This window comes from Ranitomeya variabilis, chromosome 3, assembly GCF_051348905.1.
Source record: "Ranitomeya variabilis isolate aRanVar5 chromosome 3, aRanVar5.hap1, whole genome shotgun sequence".
Lineage (NCBI taxonomy): Eukaryota > Metazoa > Chordata > Amphibia > Anura > Dendrobatidae > Ranitomeya > Ranitomeya variabilis.
This window is the reverse complement of record NC_135234.1, coordinates 278,553,482-278,579,453: the sequence shown is the minus strand read 5'-3', so window position 1 is coordinate 278,579,453 and position 25,972 is coordinate 278,553,482. Positions and strand designations below refer to the sequence as shown.

Below are 25,972 nucleotides of genomic sequence, written 5' to 3'. Positions count from 1 at the left end.
AAGCCTACTTGAACCAATTTCAAAGGTAACCTTTAACCCCCCCACAGGGGTTACAAAGTAGAAGAGCCACAGCTTATGCAGCAGTAGTGCTGCACAAGTCAAAGGTTGCTCTTTTAATTTTGCTCATTGCACACGCTGAATGAAACATGTATAACATTTAGCCCTTTATACAGTCAAACTGTGTTGGAGGCGCGAGTTCCCTTTGTAATGAGACGCAGCACAGATGTCAAGAATCCCACCTTGGTGCTGGGTGCAGCCTCCTGAGCGTTGTTATTTGCTGTACAGGAGTCTGCGCTGTCGTGTTATCCCCTGGCCTAGCGCTGTTAGCGCTGCCCATCTTCTGACATCATTTAATGTCGGCCGGTGCGGTTCGCGATGACCATGAATCCCAGCCCCGCAGTGTCAAAACATTGTTAAAACACTGCGGGGCTGGGATTCATGGCCTGGCGCAGCACATATGTTCGCCTCTCACACTCGGGTCCTTACACCCGCTTCAGACTGTGCGGCGTCAGCTGATCCCTTATCGCATGCCACGGCCATGAAGCCGCACAGTCTGAAGAAGGCGGAAGGAGATGAGGGACAGGCGAACTGATGCACTGCTCATGCCCATCAATCACACCCTCGCAGTCCCAAGAAATAAGACACCGAGGGGCGTTGTGTGGGTCAGGGCGGCCGCAGAGGCGCAGGCAGCCAAACAATGATGCCAGAAGACGGGCAGCGCTACCAAGGGGGTTGCAGCGTGTCATTACAAAGGAAAGTCACACCCCCGGGACGGTTAAATGGTCACACAGAGGACACATTTCAGACGTGTTTTCAGTTCCACATGTGCGAGGAGAATACGTTTATGAGCCACCTTGCACACATGCAGCATTACCGCTGTACAAGGTGGCCTTAAAAACGTAAAAACGCCTGGGGGAGGGGGGACAGGTTCCCTTCAATTTCAGTTCTTGTGTCTGCGTGGCTTTTGCAGGACACGATGCCGGCTGCACAGCAGGGGAACAGCTGGCGGTGCTGAACCCCACTGACACATTGGCTGGTGTTTTTCTCTGTGCAGCTAGCAGTACCGGGCCCCAACTGGCGGTGTTAGAGCCCGGGGTCAGCAGGAGGAGGAGATGGAGCAGAGTGTAGGCCGAAGCCTGCACTGGCGGCAGCTTTGGGTCTGTTGTGCCTGCGTGGCTGTTGCAGGACACGTTGCCGGCTGCGCAGCAGGGGAACAGCTGGCGGTGCTGAACCCCACTGACACATTGGCTGGTGTTTTTCTCTGTGCAGCTAGCAGTACCGGGCCCCAACTGGCGGTGTTAGAGCCCGGGGTCAGCAGGAGGAGGAGATGGAGCAGAGTGTAGGCCGAAGCCTGCACTGGCGGCAGCTTTGGGTCTGTTGTGCCTGCGTGGCTGTTGCAGGACACGTTGCCGGCTGCACAGCAGGGGAACAGCTGGCGGTGCTGAACCCCACTGACACATTGGCTGGTGTTTTTCTCTGTGCAGCTAGCAGTACCGGGCCCCAACTGGCGGTGTTGGAGCCCGGGCTCTGCAGGGGGAGCAGAGTGTAGGCCGAAGCCTAATTGAACCAATTTCAAAGGTAACCTTTAACCCCCCCTCAGGGGTTACAAAGTAGAAGAGCCACAGCTTATGCAGCAGTAGTGCTGCACAAGTCAAAGGTTGCTCTTTTAATTTTGCTCCTTGCACACGCTGAAAGGAACACGTATAACATTTAGGCCCTTACACAGTCAAACTGATTTTGAGGCGTGAGTTCCCTTCATAAGGAGACGCAGTACAGCTGGCAAAAATGCCACCTTGGTGCTTTGCGCGGCCTCCTGAGCATCGTTATTTGTTGCACAGGAGTCTGCGCTTTTGTGTTATCCCTTGGCCTTGGGCTGTTAGCGCTGACCATCCTCTGACATCATGTTATGTCGGCTGTTGCGGTTTGCGATGACCATGCATCCCAGCCCCCCAGTGTGTTAACATTGTTAAAACACTGCGGGGCTGGGATTCATGGCCTGGCGCAGTACATATGTTCGCCTCTCATACTCGGGTCCTTACACCCGCTTCAGACTGTGCGGCGTCAGCTGATCCCTTATCGCATGCTGCGGCCATGAAGCCGCACAGTCTGAGGAAGGCGGAAGGAGATGAGGGACAGGCGAAGAAATGCACCGTTCATGCCCATCAATCACACCCTCGCAGTCCAAATAAATAAGACACCGAGGGGCGTTGTGTGGGGCAAGGCGGCCGCAGAGGCGCAGGCAGCCAAACAATGATATCAGAAGACGGGCAGCGCTACCAAGGAGCTTGTTGCGTGTCAATACAAAGGAAAATCACACCTGAGGGACGTTTTAATGGTCGCAGAGGACTCATTTTTAGACGTGTTCACTTCAACATGGGCAAGGAGATTAAGTTTCTGAGCCACCTTGCACACATGCAGCATTACTGTCGTACAAGGTGGCTGTAAAACGTAAAAATGCCTGGGGGAGGGGGGACAGGTTTCCTTCAATTTCAGTTCTTGTGTCTGCGTGGCTGTTGCAGGACACGTTGCCGGCTACACAGCAGGGGAACAGCTGGCGGTGCTGAACCCCACTGACACATTGGCTGGTGTTTGGCTCTGTGCAGCTAGCACATCTGGGCCCCAACTGGCGGTGTTAGAGCCCAGGGTCAGCAGGAGGAGGAGAGGGAGCAGAGTGTAGGCCGAAGCCTGCACTGGAGCAAGTTGAAAGGGAAACTTTAACCCCCCCCCCCAGGCGTTTGTAGCTGAAAGAGCCATCGTGTACAGCACTAATGCTGGAAAAGGTAAACTTAGCTCTTTTAATTATGGTCCTTGCACATGCTGAACCTAACACTTATAAAAAGTGTCCCCTCCTACCGTGATACCGTCCGGTAGGTGGAACTTTCCTTTGTGATGTGACGCAGCACAGCCGTCATTCTTACCCCCTTGGCGCCGTGCGCCGCCTCCTCAGCGTTGTTTGAATCAGTCCCGGAGCCTGCGCTCTTAGGTTAGCCCTTGGCCATGCACACATTTTGCGCTGCCCGTCTTCTGACATCATTTGGTGTCAGGCTGGCTGCGCCTGTGCGGCCGCGCTGGCCGAGAGCCCGCCTCGTACTGTCTTCTGATTTAATCCCACTGGGGGCCTGAGATCCATGGACATGCGCAGTGCATATCTGAACCTCCACCTCTCACTCATCTCCCTACGGCTTCTTCTGACTGTGCGGTGTCACGGCCGTGGCATGCTATTAGGGACCAGCTGACACCGCACAGTTTGAAGAAGCCGTAGGGAGATGAGTGAGAGGTGGAGGTTCAGATATGCACTGCGCATGTCCATGGATCTCAGGCCCCCAGTGGGATTAAATCAGAAGACAGTACGAGGCGGGCTCTCGGCCAGCGCGGCCGCACAGGCGCAGCCAGCCTGACACCAAATGATGTCAGAAGACGGGCAGCGCAAAATGTGTGCATGGCCAAGGGCTAACCTAACAGCGCAGGCTCCGGGACTGATTCAAACAACGCTGAGGAGGCGGCGCACGGCGCCAAGGGGGTAAGAATGACGGCTGTGCTGCGTCACATCACAAAGGAAAGTTCCACCAACCGGACGGTATCACGGTAGGAGGGGACACTTTTCATAAGTGTTAGGATCAGCATGTGCAAGGAGCACCACGAAAAGAGGCACTTTTTCCCTTTGCATCATTACTGCTGCACAAGGTGGCTCCTTCAGTAACAAACGCCTGGGGGGGGGGGGGACAGGTTCCCTTAAATTTAACTTGTTGTGCCTGCGTGGCGGTCGCAGTACACGTTGCCGGCTGCACAGCAGGGGAACAGCTGGCGGTGCTGAACCCCACTAACACATTGGCGAGGTGTTTGGCTCTGTGCGGACAGCACTTCTGGACGGCAACTAGCGGTGTTGGAGCCCAGGGACAGGTGGAGGAGGAGGAGGTAGGAGGAGGTAGGAGGGATTGCCACACACACAGCAGGGGAACAGCTGACGTTACTGAACCCCAATAACAGAGGAGGGACTGTGGGGACTGTGCGGACAGCACTACCAGGCAACAACTAGCGGTGTTGGAGCCCAGGGACAGGTGGAGGAGGAGGAGGTAGGAGGAGGTAGGAGGGATTGCCACACACACAGCTGGGGAACAGCTGACGTTACTGAACCCCAATAACAGAGGAGCGACTGTTGGGACTGTGCGGACAGCACTTCTGGACGGCAACTAGCGGTGTTGGAGCCCAGGGACAGGTGGAGGAGGAGGAGGTAGGAGGAGGTAGGAGGGATTGCCACACACATCAGGGGAACAGCTGACGTTACTGAACCCCAATAACAGAGGAGGGACTGTTGGGACTGTGCGTACAGCACTACCAGGCAACAACTAGCGGTGTTGGAGCCCAGGGACAGGTGGAGGAGGAGGAGGTGGAGGAGGTAGGAGGGATTGCCACACACACAGCAGGGGAACAGCTGACGTTACTGAACCCCAATAACAGAGGAGGGACTGTTGGGACTGTGCGTACAGCACTACCAGGCAACAACTAGCGGTGTTGGAGCCCAGGGACAGGTGGAGGAGGAGGAGGTGGAGGAGGTAGGAGGGATTGCCACACACACAGCAGGGGAACAGCTGACGTTACTGAACCCCAATAACAGAGGAGGGACTGTTGGGACTGTGCGTACAGCACTACCAGGCAACAACTAGCGGTGTTGGAGCCCACGGACAGGTGGAGGAGGAGGAGGTGGAGGAGGTAGGAGGGATTGCCACACACACAGCTGGGGAACAGCTGACGTTACTGAACCCCAATAACAGAGGAGGGACTGTTGACTGTGCGCACAGCACTACCAGGCAACAACTAGCAGTGTTGGAGCCCAGGGACAGGAGGGGGAGGTGGAGGTGGAGGAGATAGGAGGGATTGCCACACACACAGCAGGGGAACAGCTGACGTTACTGAACCCCAATAACAGAGGAGCGACTGTTGGGACTGTGCGGACAGCACTTCTGGACGGCAACTAGCGAAGTTGGAGCCCAGGGACAGGTGGAGGAGGAGGAGGTAGGAGGGATTGCCACACACACAGCAGGGGAACAGCTGACGTTACTGAACCCCAATAACAGAGGAGGGACTGTTGGGACTGTGCGTACAGCACTACCAGGCAACAACTAGCAGTGTTGGAGCCCAGGGACAGGTGGAGGAGGAGGAGGTGGAGGAGGTAGGAGGGATTGCCACACACACAGCTGGGGAACAGCTGACGTTACTGAACCCCAATAACAGAGGAGGGACTGTTGGGACTGTGCGTACAGCACTACCAGGCAACAACTAGCGGTGTTGGAGCCCAGGGACAGGTGGAGGAGGAGGAGGTAGGAGGAGGTAGGAGGGATTGCCACACACACAGCTGGGGAACAGCTGACGTTACTGAACCCCAATAACAGAGGAGCGACTGTTGGGACTGTGCGGACAGCACTTCTGGACGGCAACTAGCGGTGTTGGAGCCCAGGGACAGGTGGAGGAGGAGGAGGTAGGAGGAGGTAGGAGGGATTGCCACACACACAGCAGGGGAACAGCTGATGTTACTGAACCCCAATAACAGAGGAGGGACTGTTGGGACTGTGCGTACAGCACTACCAGGCAACAACTAGCGGTGTTGGAGCCCAGGGACAGGTGGAGGAGGAGGAGGTAGGAGGAGGTAGGAGGGATTGCCACACACACAGCTGGGGAACAGCTGACTTTACTGAACCCCAATAACAGAAGAGGGACTGTTGACTGTGCGTACAGCACTACCAGGCAACAACTAGCGGTGTTGGAGCCCAGGGACAGGTGGAGGAGGAGGAGGTGGAGGAGGTAGGAGGGATTGCCACACACACAGCTGGGGAACAGCTGACGTTACTGAACCCCAATAACAGAGGAGGGACTGTTGGGACTGTGCGTACAGCACTACCAGGCAACAACTAGCGGTGTTGGAGCCCAGGGACAGGTGGAGGAGGAGGAGGTAGGAGGAGGTAGGAGGGATTGCCACACACACAGCTGGGGAACAGCTGACGTTACTGAACCCCAATAACAGAGGAGGGACTGTTGACTGTGCGCACAGCACTACCAGGCAACAACTAGCGGTGTTGGAGCCCAGGGACAGGTGGAGGAGGAGGAGGTAGGAGGAGGTAGGAGGGATTGCCACACACACAGCTGGGGAACAGCTGACGTTACTGAACCCCAATAACAGAGGAGCGACTGTTGGGACTGTGCGGACAGCACTTCTGGACGGCAACTAGCGGTGTTGGAGCCCAGGGACAGGTGGAGGAGGAGGAGGTAGGAGGAGGTAGGAGGGATTGCCACACACACAGCAGGGGAACAGCTGATGTTACTGAACCCCAATAACAGAGGAGGGACTGTTGGGACTGTGCGTACAGCACTACCAGGCAACAACTAGCGGTGTTGGAGCCCAGGGACAGGTGGAGGAGGAGGAGGTAGGAGGAGGTAGGAGGGATTGCCACACACACAGCTGGGGAACAGCTGACGTTACTGAACCCCAATAACAGAGGAGCGACTGTTGGGACTGTGCGGACTGCACTTCTGGATGGCAACTAGCGGTGTTGGAGCCCAGGGACAGGTGGAGGAGGAGGAGGTAGGAGGAGGTAGGAGGGATTGCCACACACACAGCAGGGGAACAGCTGACGTTACTGAACTCCAATAACAGAGGAGGGACTGTTGGGACTGTGCGTACAGCACTACCAGGCAACAACTAGCGGTGTTGGAGCCCAGGGACAGGTGGAGGAGGAGGAGGTGGAGGAGGTAGGAGGGATTGCCACACACACAGCAGGGGAACAGCTGACGTTACTGAACCCCAATAACAGAGGAGGGACTGTTGACTGTGCGCACAGCACTACCAGGCAACAACTAGCGGTGTTGGAGCCCAGGGACAGGTGGAGGAGGAGGAGGTAGGAGGAGGTAGGAGGGATTGCCACACACACAGCTGGGGAACAGCTGACGTTACTGAACCCCAATAACAGAGGAGCGACTGTTGGGACTGTGCGGAAAGCACTTCTGGATGGCAACTAGCGGTGTTGGAGCCCAGGGACAGGTGGAAAAGCAGAGGAACACAATGTAGGCCGAAGCCTGAGAAAGTCGAAAGGGAACCTTTAACCCCCCCCAAGGCGTTTGTAGCTGAAAGAGCCAGCTTGTGCAGCACAAAAGATGCAAAAGGAAAAGGTGGCTCTTTTCATCATGCTCCTTGCAAACACAGAACTAAACACTTATAAAATGTGTCCCATGAAACCGTGAAACCGTCCCGGAGGTGGGACTTTCCTTCGTAATATGACGCAGCACAGCCGTCATTCCTACCCCCCCGGCGCCGCGCCCCGGCTCCTCAGCGTAGTTTGATTCCGTCCCGGAGCCTGCGCTGTTATGTTATCCCTTGGCCAGGCACACTTAGCGCTGCCCATCTTCTGACATCATTTGGTGTCAGGCTGGCTGCGCCTGTGCGGCCGCGCTGGCCGAGAGCCCGCCTCGCAGTGTCTTCTGATTTTATCTCACTGGGGGCCTGGGATCCATGGCCATGCGCAGTGCATATCCTCGCCTCTCACTCCCCTCCCTACGGCTTCTTAAGACTGTGCGGTGTCACGGCCGTGGCATGCTATTAGGGACCAGCTGACACCGAACAGTCTGAAGAAGCCATAGGGAGATGAGTGAGAGGTGGAGGTTCAGATATGCACTGCGCATGTCCATGGATCCCAGGCCCCCAGTGGGATTAAATCAGAAGACACTGCGAGGCGGGCTCTCGGCCAGCGCGGCCGCACAGGCGCAGCCATCCTCACACCAAATGATGCCAGAAGACGGGCAGCGCTAAGTGTGCCTGGCCACGGGATAACATAACAGCGCAGGCTCCGGGACGGAATCAAACAACGCTGAGGAGCCGGGGCGCGGCGTTGGGGGGGGAGGAATGACGGCTGTGCTGCGTCATATTACGAAGGAAAGTCCCACCTCCGGGACGGTTTTACGGTATCAGTGGACACATTTTATAAGTGTTAAGTTCTGCGTGTGCAAGGAGCTAAACCAAAATAGCTACCTTTTCCTTGTGCAGCATTACTGCTGCACAAGGTGGCTCTTTCAGTAACAAACGCCTTGGGGGGGGGGACAGATTCCCTTACATTTCAGTTGTTGTGTCAGCGTGGCGGTCGCATGACACATTGCCGGCTACACAGCTGGGGATCAGCTGACGTTACTGAAACCCAATAACACTGGGTCGTATGTTTTGACTGTGCAGACGGCACTTCTGAGCCTCAACTGGCGGTGTTGGAGCCCAGGAATTTAAGTTCAGGTGGTAGAAAGATGAACACAACAGGAGACCTGGATAACGTATACAGTGACCTAATTATTTAATCAGGAGGAGGAGTGGCAAATTCCTGCGAGATCCAGGCCTTGTTCATTTTCAGGAAAGTAAGCCGGTCAACGTTATCGGAGGATAGTCGCATGCGACGGTCAGTTAGTACACCACCTGCAGCACTAAAGACACGTTCCGATAATACACTGGCCGCAGGGCAAGACAGCACCTCCAATGCATACTGGCTTAGCTCTGGCCATGTATCCAGCTTTGAGACCCAAAACTTGAAAGGGGAAGAGCCGTCTGGGAGTACAGCAAGAGGGCAAGACATGTAGTCTGTCACCATATGACAGAACCGTTGCCTCCTGCTGACTGGAGCCGTCTGTGATGGTGTAGACTTTTGTGGGGGGCACAGAAAACTGTGCCACAGTTGGGCCATACTGGTCTTGCCTTGGGCAGAGGCACTGCTTCTGCTCCCTCTTTGTGCAGAGCCTCCACCACTGCCTGGACGCACTGAGCTGCTTTGGAATGCACTAGCAGCACTTCTCTCAGTTGGAATGGAGAAGATGATGGAATTGACCAGTGTGTCTTGGTACTCCCGCATTTTTCGCTCCCGGTTCAACGGTGTGATGAGGCTTTCTACGTTGTCCCGGTAGCGAGGATCGAGGAGGGTGAACACCCAATAATCAGACATGTTGAGAATGTGGGCGATGCGGCGGTCGTTTCTCAGGCACTGCAGCATGTAATCCACCATGTGCTGCAGACTGCCAACTGCCCAAGAAACGCTGTCCCCTGCTGGAGGCGTGATCTCTGCCTGCTCGTCATCACCCCACCCTCGCTGTACACACTGAGTACTGGACAATTCGGTAACTCCCTCCTCTGGACGGATGTCTTCCTCCTCCATTGACTCCTCCTCATCCTCCTCACAAACTGTCCCCTGCCTACGCGTTTGTGAGGAACCACGTGGTGCTGACTGTCCAGAAGATGATGGAAATGGTGAATCCTCATCCTCCACCTCTTCCACAACATCATCCCTTAGCGCTTGCAGTGATTTTTCAAGCAGGCAGATAAGGGGGACAGTCATGCTGACTAGTGCATCATCTGCACTCGCCATCCGCGTGGAATAATCAAAGGGACGCAAAACCTGGCAGACGTCATTCATAGTGGCCCACTCTGTGGTTGTGAAGTCTGTACGGCGCTGACTGCGACTTCTTTGCGCCTGAAGCAGCTGGTACTCCATTACAGCTTGCTGCTGCTCACACAACCGCTCCAACATATGTAACGTGGAATTCCACCTGGTAGGTAGGTCACATATGATGCGATGTTCCGGCAGGCGGTGTCGGCGCTGCAGAGCCGCAATGTGCGCTTTTGCCGTGCTGGAACGCCGCAAGTGAGCACACTCTAGGCGGACCTTGTGCAGCAGTGCATCAAGATCCGGATAGTCCCTCAAAAAGCTCTGCACGACCAAATTGAGCACATGTGCCAGACATGGGATGTGAGTGAGGTTGCCGAGGCCCAGAGCTGCCACCAGATTTCGGCCATTATCACACACTACCATGCCTGGCTGGAGATTCGCTGGCACAAACCACACATCGCTCTCCTGCTTGATGGCATTCCAGAGCTCCTGCGCTGTGTGGCTACGATTCCCCCAAAAAATTAATTTCAAGACGGCCTGTTGACGTTTGGCCACGGCTGTGCTCATGTCGGTCGTAACAGGTACACGTTCATCACGGGTCCATGTGGAGGTGGACTGTGACGGCTCCTGCAGCGATGATTCTGAGGAACTGGTGTAAGAGGAGGAGTCAATGCGTACAGAATGGATTCCTGCAATCCTTGGAGTGGGCAGGACACGTCCTGCGCCACTCGCACGGTCTGTACCCGGCTCAACGACATTAACCCAATGGGCAGTGAGGGAAAGGTATCGCCCCTGTCCATGTTGACTGGTCCACGCATCGGTGGTGAGGTGGACCTTGCTACTGACGGCGTTCAGTAGCGCGTGTTTTATGTGTCCCTCCACATGCTTGTGCAGGGCAGGGACGGCTTGCCTGCTGAAGTAAAAGCGGTTGGGCACATTGTACTGTGGGACTGCCAATGACATCAAGTCACGGAAGCTGTCAGTCTCCACCAGCCTGAATGACAGCATTTCCAGTGACAGAAGTTTGGCAATGCCTGCAGTCAGAGCCTGTGCTCGTGGGTGGTTTGACGAGAAAGGCCGCCTTTTCTCCCATGCCTGTACTACCGATGGCTGTAGACTGGGCTGGGAGTGTGTGGATGACTGGGAAAGTGGTGCTGCGGGTGGAATTACAGCGGGTCTCTGGACAACAGGGCCAGAGGTTCTTCCACGGCGATCCTGGGAGGAAGCCGAACCAGCTGCGTGTGAGCTAGAGGAAGAGGCAACACGAGCTGAAGAGGTGGTAGCTGCCGCTGTTGGTTGGCCTAGCTCTTCAGTGTGTTTTTCTAACTCCGCCGGGTGCCTGTTGCGCACATGTTTCCACATGTTGGAGGTATTGAGGTTGCTGACATTTCGACCTCTTTTGACTTTTTGATGACACACCTTGCATCTGACATAGCAAATGTCATCTGCAACTGTGTCAAAAAAGGACCAGGCACTGCAAGTCTTGGGAGCGCCCTTTTTGGCTTTTGGAAGAGACATGCTCCTAACGGGTGCCAAAGCGGAGGCTGCAGGATCCGCAGTCTTCCCCCTCCCTCTCCCTCTTTGGGCCGTACGGGGAATCTCTTCCTCAGAGCTGCTCCCACCACCTTCCTGTCCCTCACGCCAAGATGGGTCAAGGACCTCATCATCTACACTACCCTCTGCACCCAACTGCTCCTCCTGGGTAGTCTCAGCAGCAGAGCACGCACCAGTCAGTGGCACCTGAGTGTCATCATCAGCTGATGCAGCCTGCGATGTGGTGACCGGAGCCACTGGCCCACCCGCCTCTTCAGAGGAAGAGAGAAAAAGCTGTTGGGCATCACTGCACCCTGCCTCTTCTTCCATTTCTCCAATGCTGCTTGGCTGGCCCCCTGTTTCCAAGCCAAGAGATTCAGAGAACAGAAGTAGAGACGGCTCCTGTCCTGGGCTCTCTGTCTGCCTGGGCAATTTGGCAGGTGGTGAAGAGATAGATGGCTGCTCTCCAGTGCTCTGTGTCTGAGAGGATGTGGCACTAATTGAAGTTGATGCATTAGCTGCCATCCATCCGACAACGGCTTCAATTTGTTCTTCACGCAGCAGCGGTGTACGGCGCTCTGACACAAAGCTGCGCATGAATGACTGTTGCCTGGTGAAAGTGGGTGCTGATGAGTCACCGGTGCCCGCAGCAGGCACAGAATCCCCACGTCCCCTCCCTGCTCCGCGCCCACGCCCACGTGCCTTACTCACTGCCTTCTTCATCTTGGTTGACTGATAAAGATAAGCAGAAAAGTACTAACGGCTTTGTGTGCTTATTCCTGAGCAACTCCTCCTAACAGGTATAAGAAACACTAATTTTCTAAAGTGTGGACTAGACTTTAATATGAGCTAATGTGGCCTACACAAATGTAAAGTGGTGTAACTGGTGTGTTTGGTGAACTTTATTATTTATTTATTTTTTGGGGGCTGAACTGACAACGGATAGAGCTGCAGTCACACGGAGACCGTGCAGACAGACGTAAACGGCGCTGCAAGGCCCAAAAACCCTCCTCTACGTTATCCTATGTAGTGTTTTTCCACAAGTTAGCTGGAGACGGGTGGAAAGACACTAATAGGATTTTTTAGAAAAAATGTGCAGCAGCCTGCACTACTTAAAACAAAATGAAAATTGATTTTGCGGTATGACGCAGTGAACAACCCTGAGCTGGAGACAACCAGGCTACGGCTGCTCACAGACTACAGGGCGAGCTGCAGTCACACGGAGACCGTGCAGACAGCCGTAAACGGCGCTGCAAGGCCCAAAAACCCTCCTCTACGTTATCCTATGTAGTGTTTTTCCACAAATTAGCTGGAGACGGGTGGAAAGACACTAATAGGATTTTTTTGAATAAATTAGCAGCAGACTACACTACTTGAAAAAAAAAAAAAAAAGAACAGTATGAGGCAATGAACCACCCTCCCTGAACTGAATACAACCAGCTATGGATGGCCTATGTGGCTGCACTCAGACTAGAGAGTGGGCTGCACTCACACACACACACACACAGACCTTGCAGATCGCTGTGAAAACAGCGCTACAAGGCAAAAGCAAGGTGAATAGTAGGTGAACACAGCGGTTGCTAAATTAGCCTTTGGAAAGCACAAAGAAGCAAATCGCTATCTCTAAACTGTCCCTCAGTCAGCAAACAGCGTCCTGTCACTAACTGAATTCACAGCAGAGTGAGCGCAAAATGGCGCCAGCGACTTTTAAACTGCATCATGACATCATTTCAGCAGCCAATCACAGCCTTGCCAGTAGTTTCATGCCCTCCATGCTAAACAGGATGTGCCCACACTTGGAATCATTCTCATTGGCTGAATTTCTGCATTTTGAATCTTGGAACTTCCGATTCCGGTATCCGATACGCGGCAAGTATCGGAATCACGGTATCGGAATTCCGATACCGCAAGTATCGGCCGATACCCGATACTTGCGGTATCGGAATGCTCAACACTACCCCTGATGTGTATTACCACTAAACCAATGTGTTATAGCACCAGCGTGGTGGGTGAGATAATGACATCTCATTCATACACTGAGAAAATACACAACGTGAATTGATCTACTCTGCAGATTTGACATGAATGATGTGTCAGTTTATGCTGCGGATATTCACCACCAATTCCATTCTTTGCAATATAATGGATCAGGTCCGTGGTAAAGGTGCACCAGTAGTAAACACAGAAATATCTGCACAATATGGGCAGAGTAAGCGCATTGCACTGCACGGACTGGCCGACACCTCTCCTGACCCGAGCATGACAGCATTATGGATTACTATGCATCTGTCAGGAGAGACCACAGCCAGTACAAGTTTTACGATGCAATTCTCTGCAGTGTGTCTCTGCCCAACTGTGTTGGAATTACTGCTGTTAATTTGCTGCAGGATTTCCAATGTAGAAATTCTGCAGCAAATACATTGCGAATGTACCCACTAATAGTGGTGGGGTCCCTAAATCACATAAATATGACATTGGAGTGATATCAAAAGAACTTTCCCCCACTTCCCCCCCATACACTTTAACGGAAATATCTCTGCCACCTATGAGACCATAAGTTTTTGTGAAGGGCACCATTTTGTTAGTAATGAGGGAAGAAAATGTTTAGTCGGTTAGGGGTGGAACATGGGGAGCGAATTCAGTCAGTGGTAATACAGGAAGAGGGGTCTCAGGCAGTCAGACATGATACAAGGGAGGCAGTTCAATCAGGGGTGATATCGGAGGAGGGGGCTCAGTCAAGATTGATATGGGGAAGGGATGCAGTCAGGGGTGGTGGGTTTCAATCAAGGGTAATACAGAAAGGGTGTGCATTCAAGGGTCATGTAGGATGTAGTGGGAAGAGTCTCAGTCAAGTGTGATATAGGGGAGGGGGTAAAAGGAGATCTGAGGGAATCAGTCCTTCATTCATCCCTAAGTGACTTAGCCCCCTACCCCTCTATCACTTGGAATAAAGGCCCCCCATTTGCACTTAAGGTACCTTCACACTAAGCGACGCTGCAGCGATACAGACAGCGATGCCGATCGCTGCAGCGTCGCTGTTTGGTCGCTGGAGAGCTGTCACACAGACCGCTCTCCAGCGACCAACGATGCCGAGGTCCCAGGGCCGCGCTTAGTAACCCGATGTTTACCCTGGTTATCAGTGTAAAATGTAAACAAACAGTACATACTCACATTCGCATCCCCCGGCATCCGCTTCCTGCACTGACTGAGCGCCGGCCCTAACAGCAGAGCGGTGACGTCACCGCTGTGCTGTACTTTCACTTTGCGGCCGGCGCTCAGTCAGTGCAGGAAGCGGACGGCGGGGGACGCGAATGTGAGTATGTACTGTTTGTTTTTTTGCATTTTACACTGGTAACCAGGGTAAACATCGGGTTACTAAGCGCGGCCCTGCGCTTAGTAACCCGATATTTACCCTGGTTACCATTGTAAAACATCGCTGGTATCGTTGCTTTTGCTGTCAAACACAACGATACACGGCGATCTGACGACCAAATAAAGTTCTGAACTTTAATCAACGACCAGCGATATCACAGCAGGATCCTGATCGCTGCTGCCTGTCAAACACAACGATATCGCTAGCCAGGACGCTGCAACGTCACGGATCGCTAGCGATATCGTTTAGTGTGACGGTACCTTTACTCACTTTTCGGCTTGAAGGGGGGCCCTCCTTCAGTCATTGCAGCTGTAGCAAGGAACCGTCTATCTCCCTCTGCTGCTTACACTGTGGGGGAGGGGAGTGAGCTTAATGAATGTCAGTGCAGCTTATTACCTGAGCTGTGCTGTAGAGCCAAGGAGAGTGAGACACAAACAACACTAAAGGTACCTTCACACTAAGCGACTTTACAACGATAACGATAGCAATCCGTGACGTTGCAGCGTCCTGGATAGCGATATCGTTGTGTTTGACACGCAGCAGCGATCTGGATCCTGCTGTGATATCGCTGGTCGTTGCTGAAAGTTCAGAACTTTATTTGGTCGTCAGATCGGCGTGTATCGTCGTGTTTGACAGCAAAAGCAACGATGCCAGTGATGTTTTACAATGGTAACCAGGGTAAATATTGGGTTACTAAGCGCAGGGCCTCGCTTAGTAACCCGATATTTACCCTGGTTACCATTGTAAAAGTTAAAAAAAAACAGTACATACTCACCCTCTGATGTCTGTCACGTCCCCCGGCGTCCGCGCTGCTGCTCAGAGCTTCCTGCACTGAGTGTGTCAGTGCCGGCCGGAAAGCAAAGCACAGCGGTGACGTCACCGCTCTGCTGTTAGGGCCGGCGCTCACACAGTGCAGGGAAGCGGACGCCGGTGGACGCGAATGTAAGTATGTAGTGTATGTTTACCCTGGTTACCCGGGGACTTCGGCATCGTTGGTCACTGGAGAGCTGTCTGTGTGACAGCTCTCCAGCGACCAAACAGCGACGTTGCAGCGATCGGCATCGTTGTCGATATCGCTGCAGCGTCGCTTAGTGTGAAAGTACCTTAACACTGGCTGTATTACAGCCAATCATCAGCTCTCTGTTATTTGCAAATCGTGAGCTGCAGTCTGCACAACTCTCCCGGGTTGTCTAACACATGGAGAAGCTGCAAGGAGTAGTGACGTACATTCTGGGAGGTCATCCAGCTCGCAACTCCTCCTAGAGCTAGTCAACCCGGGAGAGCAGTGCGCTCGTCACTGCTGATGCACTCTCCTGCTGCAGACTGTGGCTCACTATTTGTAAGTAATGGAACGCTGTTGCATCCTAATGACTTTTTATGTCACCGCTCCTCCCAGTTAGACAACCAGGAAGAGCGGTCGGTATTGCTGGCACATGTGTCTTATGTTTGCTGTTCCAGCAGATGTCTGTGCCTGGGTTCACCGTAGAATCCTCCGCTGGGCCAGTCCAGCCTTGTCTATGGCTATAATAGTTTTAGGCTCTCGTACCACTGCATCAATAATGGTGCATTTTTGTGATTAATTATGGTAACAGCCTCAACATTTGTGAATCTGATCAAGCGGCCATGTTCAGTTTACGCTGCAGGCATTTTACCTTAAATGTTCCACAAGGGGTGGTGCAGGTACTGTTTGTGTGCCAAAATCATCAGACGCAAATGTTACATCATAGATTATTGCCAAAAACCTTTTGGATTATTTTGATGCCTACGTCTTATTTCACTCAAAGTTAATTTTAAAAAAGTAGATTTTTTTTTTTTGCTTTTTCTACCACAATTGGAGTTTCATCAGTTTAATTTTCTGTACATTATATGGTAAAATAAGTAGTGTAATTTAAAACCAGAACACTTCTCACAAAAAAATCAACCTTCATATGGCTATGCAAATGGAAAAAAAAAGGATCTTGGAAGGTGAGGAGTAGGGATGGTTGAGCCCAAACGATAAAATTCGGAGTCCATGCACATACCCGAACACAAACTTCTCCCAGAAGTTCGTGTTACTGTTTGGGTTTGGCAGCTCAAACAAAGATTGTTGAAAGGCTGCAGCACAATCAACAAGCTTTTCAGGTGTGTGCACTTCTGGCTCAGTTACAGCCATGACAAGTATTGGCATGGCTGTGATTGGCTGGCACACTGTTTAAAAAAAAAAACTTCTGGAGCTTTGCCCGGACCTTCTCAGTTGTGTTGTGTTGTGCGTTGTCAGCTTTGTTATGTCATCTGACATCAAGTAATGGAGAGGCCAACATTACTAACCCCGTAAGTTTGAGTTAAAAAAACACCCACACAGAGTAAAGTCCTTTTATTTTAAATAAAAACTCCCCAACCCTCTTTTACCAGTTTATTTCTATTCAAATAAAAATAAAAAGCACAGTATTCCTCACCTGTCTTCAAATAATCCATATGTCCCACGAAGAGTCCAACTCCATTACATCTGGATGCATTGCTGAGCGGTGGTATGATGTGACTGCTCAGTCTTGCATCCTGGATACTGAGGTGAGCATGAGAATGCAGCTTCATTGCTGAGCAATGCCGTCAATAAGGTGACTGGAGTTCATGGAGCCAATGAACTCTGGTCACTTACTGACATCAGCGCTTGCTGCGTGAGAGCTTTCTTACGAGGGCAGACGTCAGTAAGGTGACTGTAGATCATCATCTTTGAACTTTGATCACCTTGTTAACATCACTGCTCGGCACTCGAGATGCGTTCTCAGCTCAGTATCTCCTGGATGCAGGCCTTAACGGTTGCATCATGCCACTGCTCAGTAATGCATCCAAGATGTAGCTGGGTTGTGCTCTTCGTGGAACATATGGATTATCGGCAGACAGGTGAGACATACTGTGTTTGTTATTTCTATTTAGAGAATAAAAAAAGTAAAAAATGGTTGCAGAATTTTTACGTCAAATAAAGGACTTTACTCTGTGTGTGTGTGTTTTGTTAAGGTTCAAAGTATTGTGATGAATAAATAAATGCTCACACGACAATTGAATAAACTAATATGAATTTACTTAATAATAGATCATAAATATAAACAGTCACTCAAAATAACACATAATTAATAATCATACATTATATAGGATGGTAGGAGTTCATCACTGATTGTCCAGGAAGCAAGAGAACGGTCCCCAGCACATGTGCTCTGTTATATCTCTCCAGCTACCAGAGGTGTGTCCAGCCCCCACATGTGGGGAATGATGTCACCAGTCTATTGTCCACTCGCAAAGGTACATCCCCTCAATCCCCAATGAAACCTGATTTACCAGCATTTTGCAACTGGAGGAGGGGGCTTCTTGTAGGACACATGGCAGAGATTAAGCAACTGGGGGATGGGCCCCTGAACACATGGGGGGGAATTATATATATCTGATTGAAACCATATCAATAGCTCTATAATTCGTATTAATTAATGAGTGTTGAAATCATTTAAAATATATAACATACTAAACATTCCATCCCTGATTTCAATCACTATAATTAATTATCCTACCACTAAACTATTCAAATTTTTTCATAAACCATTATACATTATTGTTCCCTAATATGTTTATTTGTTTGCTACCAATAGAAAACCACTTTGGTACAAAAAAACAAACAATGGACATAAAAATCAAAAATCAAAACAATGGACCAAAAATAACTGGAAAATGAAATGTATTTGCAGAAATCTTTTCTTCTTTAGACCACAAATATAGATTAGTCTACATTGCAGGGAAAGCACGGGGATTATTGTGCCCTCATCCTCTTGCCTAAAGGCCAAGATGACTTCACTGCTTTCCCTGGTGGGCCAAAGGACAGACTCATAAACATAATCTGTCCCCGCCCGTATGACATTAACCCCTCGTTTCTTCAAAGCAACGGGTGAGGGGGGTGCAGGTATCCATGGCTGAGTCCCTTCATCTTCTATTGCTGCAGCTGCTCAGGGCGTCACTTTAGATGCCATTTAGCTGAAGCTTCTAGGGTTAGTTCTCCCCTTGCTTGTCATCAGCTGGTGGTTCTGAGGTTCACCCTGGTCACGGCTTAGCAGCATCTGGGCTCCGTCTCAGCACTCAATTGGACATTGGCACAGATACAGCCTGCACTATTAGAAAGAAATTCAAAGTCACACTTGAAAAAGTTTAGTCCAAAGCAACAATCCAAGATGTATTAACTTGGTCCATGATAACTCAGTCCAAAAGTTCTGGTCCTGGTGGCTTATTTCTCCACCCCTTCATCAAATGAATAAAACAAAAATACCTGGTCCAATAAAATATGCCCAAAACAATATTTGACATTTTCTATGATAGCAAACATATTTCCAATACTAAATCATAACTATGTACTCAATAAAACATGTGTATTTTATATATATATATATATATATATATATATATATATATATATATATATATATATATATATATATATATCATGACTTATACATTGAAATATATCATAACTCCAAAATATCAAGCACAGTTATTAAATGCATCAAATTAATATCAAACAAATTTGCATAATAATCATGATTTCTAGTATAATGTGAATCAAAATTATAAAATTATGTTAATAATCAAAATCGGTCATTAAATGTTTCCACAATTTTCATTAAAAACAACGCAAACAAATATGCTTTTATAGCTGAATTTTACCAAATTAATTATTGACATCAATAACAAGCACATTACATCCACACACTGTCCCTGACTTCAGCAATGCATTCATTCAATACCCAGCAAAGTTTTTCATTTACATATGAACAAAGAAAATTACACTTTGGGTAACCCACACCTTTGACTCAAATGTAGATGCAAATCAAGAACAAAACTGATATTAATAAACATTCACTTAAATCATTTCTTATTTAACGTATACATTTTTCAAAAATCAAATATACACAGGAACTCCCAAAAATATAAAAATCTGAAATACTTAAAAAATAAAATAAGTCACTTCTAAATTTAAATGGATTCCTGTTTGAGTACTGCAGAGACAAAAAACTATTTACAATGCACACATGGTAATCAGATGGCCAAGGTCTCTTCTTTCAATTCCTGCAAACAAACAAAAGGTTAACCCCTTTACCCCCAAGGTTGGTTTGCACGTTAATGACCGGGCCAATTTTTACAATTCTGACCACTGTCCCTTTATGAGGTTATAACTCTGGAACGCTTCAACGGATCCCGGTGATTCTGATATTGTTTTCTCGTGACATATTGTACTTCATGATAGTGATAAAATTTCTTTGATATTACCTGCGTTTATTTGTGAAAAAAATGGAAATTTGGCGAAAATTTTGCAACTTTCGTAATTTTCCAACTTTGAATTTTTATGCAATAAAATAACAAAGATATGTCACACAAAATACTTAATAAGTAACATTTCCCACATGTCTACTTTACATCAGCACAAATTTGGAACCAACATTTTTTTGTTGTTAGGGAGTTATAAGATTAAAAGTTGACTAGCAATTTCTCATTTTTACAACACCATTTTTTTTTAGGGACAACATCTCATTTGAAGTCATATTGAGGGGTCTATATGATAGAAAATAACCAAGTGTGACACCATTCTAAAAACTGCAACCCTCAAGGTGCTCAAAACCACATTCAAGAAGTTTATTAACCCTTCAGGTGTTTCACAGGAATTTTTGGAATGTTTCAATAAAAATGAACATTTAACTTTTTTTCACAAAAAATTTAATTCAGCTCCAATTTGTTTTATTTTACCAAGGGTAACAGGAGAAAATGGACCTCAAAAGTTGTTGTACAATTTGTCCTGAGTACGCTGATACCCCATATGTGGGGGTAAACCACTGTTTGGGCGCATGGTAGAGATCAGAAGGGAAGGAGCGCCATTTGACTTTTCAATGCAAAATTGACAGGAATTGAGATGGGACGCCATGTTGCGTTTGGAGAGCCCCTGATGTGCCTAAACATTGAAACCCCCAACAAGTGACACCATTTTGGAAAGTAGACCCCCTAAGGAACTAATCTAGATGTGTGGTGAGCACTTTGACCCATTAAGTGATTAACAGAAGTTTATAATGCAGAGCCGTAAAAATAAAAAATCATATTGTTTCACAAAAATGATCTTTTAGCCCCCAATTTTTTATTTTCCCAAGGGTGAGAGAAGAAATTGGACCTCAAAAGTTGTTGTACAATTTGTCCGGAGTACGCCGATACCCCATATATGGGAGTAAACCACTGTTTGGGCGCATGGGAGAGCTCGGAAGGGAAGGAGTGCCGTTTGACGTTTCAATGCAAAATTGACAGGAATTGAGATGGGACGCCATGTTGCGTTTGGAGAGCCACTGATGTGCCTAAACATTGAAACCCTCCACAACTGACACCATTTTGGAAAGTAGACCCCTAAGGAACTCATCTAGATGTGTTGAGAGCTTTGAACCCCCAAGTGTTTCACTACAGTTCATAACACAGAGCCGTGAAAATCAAAATTATTTTTTTCCACAAAAATTATTTTTTAGCCCCCAGTTTTGTATTTTTCCAAGGGTAACAGTTGAAATTAGACCCCAAAAGTTGTTGTCCAATTTGTCCTGAGTACGCTGATACCCCATATGTGGGGGGAACCACCGTTGGAGCACATAGCAGAGCTCGGAAGGGAAGGAGCGTCATTTGGAATGCAGACTTAGATGGATTGGTCTGCAGGCGTCACATTGCGTTTGCAGAGCCCCTAATGTACCTAAACAGTAGAAACCCCCCACAAGTGACCCCATATTGGAAACTAGACCCCCCAAGGAACTTATCTAGATGTGTTGTGAGAACTTTGAACCCCCAAGTGTTTCACTACAGTTTATAACGCAGAGCCGTGAAAATAAAAAATCCTTTTTTTTTCCACAAAAATTATTTTTTAGCTCCCAGTTTTGTATTTTCCCAAGGGTAACAGGAGAAATTGGACCCGAAAAGTTGTTGTCCAATGTGTCCTGAGTACGCTGATACCCGATATGTTGGGGTTAACCCCTGTTTGGGCGCACGGGAGAGCTCGGAAGGGAAGGAGCACTGTTTTACTTTTTCAACGCAGAATTGGCTGGAAATGAGATCGGACGCCATGTCGCGTTTGGAGAGCCCCTGATGTGCCTAAACAGTGAAAACCCCCCAATTATAACTGAAACCCTAATCCAAACACATCCCTAAACCTAATCCCAACGGTAACCCTAACCACACCCCTAACCCTGACACACCCCTAACTCTAATCCCAACCGTAAATGTAATCCTAACCTAACTTTAGCCCCAACCCTAACTGTAGCCTTAACCCTAACCCGAGCCCTAACCCTAGGCCTAACCCTAACCCTAGCCCTAACCATAGCCCTAATCCTAGCCCTAACCCTAACCCTAATGGGAAAATGGAAATAAATACATTTTTTTTATTTTTTTATTTTTCACTAACTAAGGGGGTGATGAAGGGGGGTTTGATTTACTTTTATAGCGGGTTTTATTAGCAGATTTTTATGATTTGCAGCCGTCACACACTGAAAGACGCTTTTTATTGCAAAAAATATTTTTTGCGTTACCACATTTTGAGAGCTATCATTTTTCCATATTTTGGTCCACAGAGTCATGTGAGGTCTTGTTTTTTGCGGGACGAGTTGACGTTTTTATTTGTAACATTTTCGGGCACGTGACATTTTTTGATCGCTTTTTATTCCAATTTTTGTGAGGTAGAATGACCAAAAACCAGCTATTCATGAATTTCTTTTGGGGGAGGCGTTTATACCGTTCCGCGTTTGGTAAAATGGATAAAGCAGTTTTATTCTTCGGGTCAGTATGATTACAGCGATACCTCATTTATATCATTTTTTTATGTTTTGGTGCTTTTATACGATAAAAAATATTTTATAGAAAAAATAATTATTTTTGCATCGCTTTATTCTGAGGACTATAACTTTTTTATTTTTTCTTTGATGACGCTGTATGGTGGCTCTTTTTTTGCGGGACAAGATGACGTTTTCAGCGGTACCACGGTTATTTATATCAGTCTTTTTGATCGTGTGTTATTCCACTTTTTATTTGGTGGTATGATAATAAAGCGTTGTTTTTTGCCTCATTTTTTTTTTTTTACGGTGTTCACTGAAGGGGTTAACTAGTGGGGCAGTTTTATAGGTCGGGTCACTACGGACGTGGCGATACTAAATATGTGTACTTTTATTGTTTTTTTATTTAGATAATGAAATGTATTTATAGGAACAATATTTTTTTTTTTTTTGCGGTTTTTTTGGAATTTTTTTTTTTTTTTACACATGTGAATTTTTTTTTTTTACAATATAACATTGCACCAGGGGGGGGCATGATGTTATAGTGTAAGATCGCCGATCTGACACTTTGCTGTGCACTGTGTCAATTCGGCGATCTGACGTGCACAACTCCTGGAGGCTTCCCGGCGCCTGCTCTGAGCAGGCGCAGTGAAGCCACCTCCCTGCAGGACCCGGATGCCGCGGCCATCTTGGATCCGGGCCTGCTGCAGGGAGGAGGAGGTAAGAGACCCTCGGAGCAACGCGATTACATTGCGTTGCTTCGGGGGTCTCAGGGAAGCCCGCAGGGAGCCCCCTCCCTGCGCGATGCTTCCCTATACCGCCGGAACACTGCAATCATGTTTGATCTCAGTGTGCCGGGGGCGGTCCTTAACTGCTTGAAACGCAGAGAGGCCTTCTGGATCCACAATCTTGAGACCCTCCACCAAATGGGCCTCAATAGGGACTATGATTTGGCGTCATTTCTTTAATTCTTTAAATCTTTAAAATTCTGCTAGTATCAATTTTCGTTTATAGCACCGGTATAGGTGTGTGGACCTTGTGTCTCCAGTATCACTATACTTGGGGTATATCGGAGTAGAGGCGCCCATTCCATGCCTCCAGTTATTTATCTGTTCTTATATGTTTCCTTTTGTCCCTTATGACGCTCTAATATTTTTCTTTAAGATCATTATTCCAGTGCTGCGGTTATTTCTAAACCAACATGTGTATTTACAGGTACCTTTGAGTGGTAATAATTGTCCAGTATTATCCCCAGTTTCCTTCATGTGTGTTTTTTATGACGTGTTTTGATGTACCATTTCGCCAATGTGATTGTTTGTACTATATCATTACGTATGTTTACATGTATTTCATATCTGGCAGAAGGTTATATTTATTCTCTTTTCTTTTTCTTTGTCGGTAGAGTCGACTATACTGAAGCCGTTATGTTTCTTCCTCCATATCTCCTTCTAATGACTCTGTCTGCTCTGGACCAGCTCACCTTCTCACGCCTTGAACTGCACGCGTGAACCCAGCACTGGACTGTTTCACTCACAGCGGACCTTCTATATTAAGCTCCGGATCCTTTCCAGGCACCGCCCATTTCAAGATCCTCCCACCTATCTTCTGTACCCTTCCTATTTTAGTGGAACGCTATATGCTGCTGTATGCCGCACACAGGCCCGTGACATTTGGTTACGTCACTTCCGCCGGCCCAAGCACTTTACGAAGGTGCACACATAGCCACACACATGTCGCGCCGGAATTTCTTACATCCGGCGACGTAACTTCCGCCCCTCCGGCACGCACTGTGCATTGGCCATAGAGGTCCTTACGGACACTCCCCCACCTTATTTAAATGCGTACCGCCTCTCCACACATCAGACCAGCGGGGGATTCCGTGTCTGATACCCGCACATGCCTCCGTGTCCTCACATCACAGGTAAATTCACACCACATTTTTTCCAGCTACATTTACCTATCTCTTAGTGGTGTTTAGACACACTAGTGTGTCATACTAAATTAGTTCTTCATTTGTCCCCAGTGCATATTCATCTCGTCCAGCGCATATAAAAGGTATGGTTGTACCTAGTCTCCACTTGACACATCGCTATACCTCGGCTAACACCCGCCTTTTTCACCTTTAGACGCTGACTAAGCGTGTGCCATGAGACAACACAGTCTCCTATACCCGTGTTTCAGTACAGTACGGTACGTGCCACATCCCTATCCCTTTCTATCCCTGCTTTCACACAATAGTCAAGGGGTGCCTCAATACTTTTTGCGGTCTTTTTCTACCTGACATTTTGAGATGTCTACGATTTTTGCTAACAAAACAGCTCCTTTATGCTTTTTCCAACTTGGGAATTATCACCCTTTCTTCTCTCTTGATCTACTCTGTCTACTGACACTTTTTTTTCTAGAGCAGATAACTGAGAGATCAAACTGCATGCTGTATATACAGGTCCTTCTCAAAAAATTAGCATATAGTGTTAAATTTCATTATTTACCATAATGTAATGATTACAATTAAACTTTCATATATTATAGATTCATTATCCACCAACTGAAATTTGTCAGGTCTTTTACTGTTTTAATACTGATGATTTTGGCATACAACTCCTGATAACCCAAAAAACCTGTCTCAATAAATTAGCATATTTCACCCGTCCAATCAAATAAAAGTGTTTTTTAATAACAAACAAAAAAACCATCAAATAATAATGTTCAGTTATGCACTCAATATTTGGTCGGGAATCCTTTGGCAGAAATGACTGCTTCAATGCGGCGTGGCATGGAGGCAATCAGCCTGTGACACTGCTGAGATGTTATGGAGGCCCAGGATGCTTCAATAGCGGCCTTAAGCTCATCCAGAGTTTTGGGTCTTGCGTCTCTCAACTTTCTCTTCACAATATCCCACAGATTCTCTATGGGGTTCAGGTCAGGAGAGTTGGCAGGCCAATTGAGCACAGTAATACCATGGTCAGTAAACCATTTACCAGTGGTTTTGGCACTGTGAGCAGGTGCCAGGTCGTGCTGAAAAATGAAATCTTCATCTCCATAAAGCATTTCAGCCGATGGAAGCATGAAGTGCTCCAAAATCTCCTGATAGCTAGCTGCATTGACCCTGCCCTTGATGAAACACAGTGGATCAACACCAGCAGCTGACATGGCACCCCACACCATCACTGACTGTGGGTACTTGACACTGGACTTCAGGCATTTTGGCATTTCCTTCTCCCCAGTCTTCCTCCAGACTCTGGCACCTTGATTTCCGAATGACATGCAAAATTTGCTTTCATCAGAAAAAAGTACTTGGGACCACTTAGCAACAGTCCAGTGCTGCTTCTCTGTAGCCCAGGTCAGGCGCTTCTGCCGCTGTTTATGGTTCAAAAGTGGCTTTACCTGGGGAATGCGGCACCTGTAGCCCATTTCCTGCACACGCCTGTGCACGGTGGCTCTGGATGTTTCCACACCAGACTCAGTCCACTGCTTCCTCAGGTTCCCCAAGGTCTGGAATCGGTCCTTCTCCACAATCTTCCTCAGGGTCCGGTCACCTCTTCTCGTTGTACAGCGTTTTCTGCCACATTTTTGCCTTCCAACAGACTTACCATTGAGGTGCCTTGATACAGCACTCTGGGAACAGCCTATTTGTTGAGAAATTTCTTTCTGGGTCTTACCCTCTTGCTTGATGGTGTCAATGATGGCCTTCTTGACATCTGTCAGGTCACTAGTCTTACCCATGATGGGGTTTTTGAGTAATGAACCAGGCAGGGAGTTTTTAACCCCTTCCTGACATCTGACGTACTATCCCGTCGAGGTGGGGTGGGCCCGTATGACCGCCGACGGGATAGTACGTCATACGCGATCGGCCGCGCTCA

The 25,972-nt window shown here is 48.6% G+C and overlaps 1 protein-coding gene and 1 long non-coding RNA gene across 4 annotated transcripts in view; one reads left to right on the top strand and one right to left on the bottom strand.

Annotated features, from left to right (window-relative positions):
* The window catches only part of BAK1 (BCL2 antagonist/killer 1), a 336,138-nt gene that overhangs the window by 296,183 nt on the left and 13,983 nt on the right, over window positions 1-25,972 (top strand). The window contains exon 5 of one of the 3 annotated variants that reach the window (XM_077295506.1): window positions 23,515-24,033. The exons of the other annotated variants lie outside the window; for them this stretch is intronic. Coding sequence (XP_077151621.1) covers window positions 23,515-23,620 — 106 coding nt within the window. The 3' untranslated portion in view covers window positions 23,621-24,033. Of the gene's footprint in view, window positions 1-23,514; window positions 24,034-25,972 lie in introns of those variants that run through there. 3 annotated transcript variants of the gene reach the window in all.
* Window positions 1-25,972, bottom strand: part of LOC143815847 (uncharacterized) — a 155,208-nt gene that overhangs the window by 120,435 nt on the left and 8,801 nt on the right. The gene's annotated exons all lie outside the window — the stretch shown is intronic.